We start from the raw sequence: 6000 nt of genomic DNA on the forward strand, positions 1-6000 counted from the left end.
ATCAAGCCTGGCTGTCTGGGATGTTGAGGCTTAAAGGAAGATGCAGTCGCTGCTCACGTTTACGTTAACATTATTCAAACTTCGTGTAACGTAAGATATTATGCATTCAATTGTTCTGGAGATGAATAGAAGATCAAGCATTGTCCTTACACAATAGAACAGTAAAAACAACATCTGTGATCCAGCATTTGTAAAAAGAATACAACTATCTCCTTTTTAAGAATGGAAGATGGAAGCAGACAGAAACTATAGCTAAAATTGTTGGAAGAGTTTCATTTGCATAAAGACGATTGAAGGGACTTAATAGCTTTTTACTGCTTTACATATCCAAAGCTTCTCTTTAGTCATCATGGCTTACTGTTGCAAATGTTCCACGTCTGCAAATCTGGACACAGATCTTTCAAGCAGGGCACTCAGAAAATAAGCATTATACCCACTTGACTCGATATGGAAATGTTGATGTAAAAAAACAAATTGACAAATATCACTTTGCACGGTGGCCAAGATGAAGGATGCTGGTGCGTAGAGGTGGTGTTCATCATCTTTCCTAACTGTGGAACCATCCTCTCTTCTTTTGTTGTCTGTTCCTTCATTTCCTATAGCCTTTAAAACTTCTGCTGGTGTTGAGATGGAAAACTGTGATGTTGAAAGCTTTAGTAAAGAAAAGGGTAGGAAAAATGCTTAGATTCTAGAGACGTACATTGCTTTGAAACCAGTTATGACTCTTCCATATGTACCTGAGAATGAGATCTTGGCATCTTTCTGGAGAACAAACCTACCCTTTGGAAATACAGAATTTCTAGTGGAGTTCTGTGGGGCTCTGTTGAAGTAGTGATGCCTTACAAATAGTTAACTGGTTTGAATCTGACCAGTTCAATAACAGCGCTAAAGTATGTTCCCAGCTAAAGGATGTGATCAGTATATGGTTTCACAGTGTAGAAGCCTTTTTAACTTACAGTTCTTGTTGTCCTCAGTTTTGATCTGTGCAGGGACCAGCTGGAATCCCTAAAACTCTTCTCGAGATCTTTCTTCGGGCTTTTTTGAGGAAAAAAAACACCTTGTGTATGTGGCCAAGAGGGTCTGCATGCCATAAGCTGAAAGAATTTGGTCACATCACTGCAATTTTATGCCTTTGTGTATATGCTAGAGATGGAAATATTCTCACCTCCCTTCTTATGTTTAGCCTGCCCCAAAACGTTACCTGAAATGGAGTGCCAGAAATAAACCTTTTCTTCCCCTTGTCTCTTCACAGCAATTTGGCAAAATCCTTGACGTAGAGATAATCTTTAATGAGCGCGGCTCCAAGGTAAGTCCTGTTTCTGTACTCGCTTCTCATGTTTTGATTGCACAGAATAAAAGGCAGTTCATTGCCTAGAGAATATACTCTGTAGAGATCAGCAGGAATTAGTGTGATGGGGGAAGGGAAAAGCTATTCTGGGGACTGTCTCCTGTTCCCTCTGACTCCAGACTCTGAGCACAGTCATTTCTGGGCAGCATGTACAAATGCTCCTAGATGCCCCCATCTGTAATAAGGGATCAGGTTCCCAGCCCTTCAAACAAACAGGGAGTCACTTGAGCCTTCATAACAACCCCTTCTCATTGCCCTAGCAATGGGTGCCCTGTGGGGAAGGCAGTATAAATTCAATCAGTGTCACATGAAGGGAGATGGCAAAGTAATAATATATATATATATAATAATAATAAAGAAATAAAGGCTAACAGCCCTGCTCCAATGAAGCCACATCTTCATTGCATTAAAATATTCCCCTAGAATAACTGTAATATCTAACATGTGGAAGGATCTTGTTTATTCTCCTTTACAGACTTGCTCAGTGTTTCTGAGAGACTGACCTTTCACATTTGAGATATTTGATACTTAATAAAAGCATCCTCATTCCCCTCCCCCTGCCCCTGTGGACCTCTCCCCATTGAATTTGCACTTGCACACCTACCTTCCTCCTTAAAAGGGAGGTTTTGTTGAGAGCCAATGGTAATTTATTTCTCTGAAAATGAAATTTTAGATGTTGCTCAGGTCAGTTGCAGAGAGATTCAGTGCTCTTTGTCCTAATTGGCAGTTGGTTCTCATCATGTAACCAGTGTCACCACAATGACAAATTGATGTGATTCTCTCTCTGCCCAGGAGGTTCAGCACTGGAATAGCAGGGAGTTTTGCAGGTCAGGAGCAAGGTGCATTGCCAAAGCTCTATGGGGGAAGCTTGCACAGTGCATGTCTATACTCTGCTTGACTTAATCAATGCTAAGATTCCCATTTTCAATTAAAACAAAACTTCCCTACTCCCCACGTACACGTGTGTGCACATGTGTGCATGCACACAAGAGATTTTGAAGTTGCAATCCAGCTAAGCAGTTCCAGTTTAGAGTTTGTATGTCTGTCTCCTGGATTTGAGGTTCACTATCTTAACGTGGCCTCTTTGCTTTAACGTACCTTCTGAGGTCTGTTCATGTTCAGAGCCCTCTGCAAATTCAGCCCGTGTTCCTCAAGATGCATTCTGAAATTCTTCAATCTCTGTGTTATCTGGAAACCAGCAAGCACTTGATCTGTGTACAAAACAAATGAGATTCGGCTCTTTCCCTTTCCACGCTTAGTTTGTGCTTAAAACTCCACCACCAAACATGGTATTTCTTATTTCTTTTTGTTGTTTTAATAAAGCAGTCTGAAAGAGTAAATGCCTTTATGGCTTAGTTAGAGAGCTTTACTTCCCTTTGGGGATAAAAATCTATACGCTTTACCCAAACAATTAGCTATGCTGAGTTTGTAAATATTTATTCTGCTCTCTGCTGTTCTTCTGATATTTATAGGCCAGAACTGTCTGCGAATTAGTCTCAATTTTAGTCATTTCTGTTTGGCTTTGGGGGTAGCCTCTGGCCTCTATCAAAATCCCTATATACATATTTTTTTTGGATGTAAGTGCAAAAGAAAGAATGAAAATAAGTGGCCTGACAAAGTGGTGAGCTCTATCCCTCATCTTCCGCTGCCTGTGCTTTCCAGCACAACGTTTTCTTCTCCACACATGAACTTCACTCTTGTTCTTCCATCCATACATCCATATTAAACACCCACTGCTGCCCTTTTCCTTGTAGGCAACACTAACATGGGAGGCTTTCTGCGAAGGCTTGATTTCTGACCATGAAAGCTGTTTGCTTCTGCAATTGTTAAAGATCAAGGCTTCTGGTTTTCAGTTAAAACAAAAATGGTTGCTGAAGAGTTCCTTGACCAATTTTATCCCAAGCCCGTAATAAACATATGAAAAAGTAAAGCAATCCAAGGAGTTGTTCTTCCAGTTCATGACCATGCAGTTTTCTACTGCTTTTTTTTTGGTCATCTTACAGCAAAAAGCAGTTGCAGAACTGATAGCCAATATGAGGAATGGGGCAGAATCTGAACAGAATGAGAAAACACCCAAAGAATAATTTTGTGGTACCCCTGCATCCTTCTCAAGCTAAAATAATCAGTGTTTTAAAAGAATGTGAGATTATTCCTGCTTAGCATGAAAATGGGAGGCCCCAGTGTTTGAGTGGGGTGTAGCTGCACGAAGCACCTGGTATTCACATAATAATGGAAAAACAATAGTCTGGTGATCTGATGGTGAAGCAAAGGAAACTGATCTTTCTGGAGGCCACTCACTCACTCTTGGGTTCTTCCTCCACCTTAGGAAAAAACAAAATCGGAATGCATTTTCCTGCCCTGTGGTTTCCATTCTAATCTAATGATATGAAACCTCTCTCTCTTCTTCTTCTCCTCCTCCTCTCTTTTGGGAAACCGAAAGCAGATGCTCCTGTTGCCTGCCTTGTGCTGTGTTCTCAATGCTCCCTCCCCTTCCCTGGGTTCCTAAGGGTGTAGAGTTTTGTGTATATGTTTTGTCAATATTTAAGAGGTACAGGCAAATCCCAAACTGCAGGCTACCATGAGCAGCGCTTTGACCCTGGGCCTGCTCCAGTGATGGCAGGCAGGAGAGCCTGGAGGAGAGCTGCAGTGGGTAATCTGCCTTTTGAATCCATCTGAGATGACCAGGCAGTGTTCTTCCACAGCCGTAGTGGTGTGCCTGAGGGAACCATACCAGACACACTGTGTGTTCAGGGTCTCTGTGCATTTAAGAAGTTTGGAAGAGCAGTGTGTGTACATCACAGCCACCTCATGCCTCAGGTTCTTGTGCTTGGCTTAGGAGGTGTTATTTGTTGTCTTTCCGTATCACGGCAGACTGAGAGGCAGCTAGTAATTAGTTTTGCTGATTCTCCTCTGAAAGCAATGTGAATGATTGTTCCCTAACTCGATTTCTGTCTGGATTCAACAAATTTAGTAGGGTTATGTGGGTAGACTTCACACTGATGCTGCTCAGCTACATGTGGAAACAAGACACAAGCTTGAAACATCCCTTGAATCCCATTTAGTTTATTCGGTAGCTTGTATGACAGAATGACATTAGTCTTCCCTCAATTTATCTGTTCCTTTTTGTTTGCTTCCAGGAAGCTATCAGTTAGCTCCAGTTGTCCTGTGTGCCTTCACAATTCTAGTCTGACCCATATAAATAAATGCCTAGAAATAGCATTCTGATCATGGTTGCAGTTTGCCATGCGCTTCACTGAACCATGAGTAAAACACCTCCAGAGAAAGCTGAGGGGTAGGATTCCCACACCTCTTCTTGTGGAGTTGTATCATGTAGGTGCATATTTTGGCTCTGTTGTGCTGAACTGTACAAATGGACATATTTGCAGAATTAATGCAGTCTGCCTGAGTAGCACTTAAAACGAGAAGCCCATGACATTCATAAAGCTGCAGGGGAGGGCAGTCCCAGCTCTCTGCTTGATGCTGTCTGCCCGGTGGCATTCTGAGATGTGCCCTTAATGACATTCAGATTCCAAGGGTACGTAAGCACACAGCAAAGCCTTGGCTGAAGGAGAGGGATGTTTTCAGTTTCTATATGGCAAGAGTTTGTGTTAGTGCAGAGTGAAAGCCTAGGATTTCAGGACATTGCAAGTCTTCCCCTACTACAAACCAGTTGGGAAGCCCAGGTCTGTGAAAAGGAGAGTGGTCTCTGAATTCTTGTTTAGGAGTCAAGTGTTAAAGTGCGGTATTTTCTTCAGTAATTGTATAGTTGCTTATATCTGGTCTTCCCAAGGGAAATGCAGGTGTTGGGTGGGTGAAAATCCATAAATACGTCTGTACTAACTAGAAACTCGTGCAGAAGGCTGTATAAAAATGTGTAAATCTTTTCTTGCTACCTTCAACTCCATGATAGTAAATGAATGAGTTACCACTGTGAACTGGTTTACTTAAATTTGAGTAATTAAGGTTGAAGTTGATTGGGCAGGGAGTTGGTATATTAGCAAAAATGTGAGGGAATGGATTTAAAAATCATAATAAAAAAATGATCTGGGAGAGGGAGAGTCTGATATTAAGCCAGCAGAAGATAAGCTCTCATTTTTAGCTAGGTTCGCTGGGTAGCGCAGGTAGGTGGTCAGGGCCTTGAATTTCAAGACACGCTCAGGAGTCATGTAGGGATTTGGAAGGGCTGTGGAAGTGATGGCAGCTTTGGTTTACATTGGTTCCCTCACCAGTTTGAAGTGAGTGCATGTAACTCAGGTAAAGTGTGATGAATTTTGGGCTGTGTTCCTGTCGGTGCATCCCAGTCCTGCTCATCTCAGGTGGATTACACTGAAACCCTCCTCCGCTCTCAGATGCCTTGGAAACAGGTAGCCTAAACTTCTGTACCGTGGCCTTTTTTCAGGCTCCTAAAAGGTGGTTAAATATGGGGGGAGGGGGAGGGGCGAAAGGGAAGGGGGGATATATAATCTGTTTAAAAAGGAGCACAGCAGTAGAGGAAGGCAAAGCCCATTGCTGGCTGCGTGCTCTGTGGGGGTACAAGGCAAAGACTCTGCTGCTGAGGTGACTGTCTAAACTCCATGACAAATGAAGGGTTAACAATGCATGGATTTCAAGGGGCTCTGTTTAGCTTCCTTTGTTTTTATTTTATTTTATTT

At 42.2% G+C, this 6000-nt stretch overlaps 1 protein-coding gene across 18 annotated transcripts in view; it reads left to right on the top strand.

Moving 5' to 3' along the window:
• RBFOX2 (RNA binding fox-1 homolog 2) overlaps window positions 1-6000 on the top strand; it is a 161770-nt gene that overhangs the window by 119421 nt on the left and 36349 nt on the right. For 17 of the 18 annotated variants that reach the window (XR_004307447.1, XR_004307453.1, XR_004307454.1 and 14 more), the window contains one exon: window positions 1253-1306. The exons of the other annotated variant lie outside the window; for it this stretch is intronic. Coding sequence is in view for 13 of the 17 variants with exons in the window: in XM_032444984.1 (XP_032300875.1) it covers window positions 1253-1306 (54 nt within the window). In the remaining 4 variants the exon portion in view is untranslated. The remainder of the gene's footprint in view (window positions 1-1252; window positions 1307-6000) is intronic. 18 annotated transcript variants of the gene reach the window in all.

Source organism: Coturnix japonica, chromosome 1, assembly GCF_001577835.2.
Source record: "Coturnix japonica isolate 7356 chromosome 1, Coturnix japonica 2.1, whole genome shotgun sequence".
In the NCBI taxonomy this organism is placed as follows: domain Eukaryota; kingdom Metazoa; phylum Chordata; class Aves; order Galliformes; family Phasianidae; genus Coturnix; species Coturnix japonica.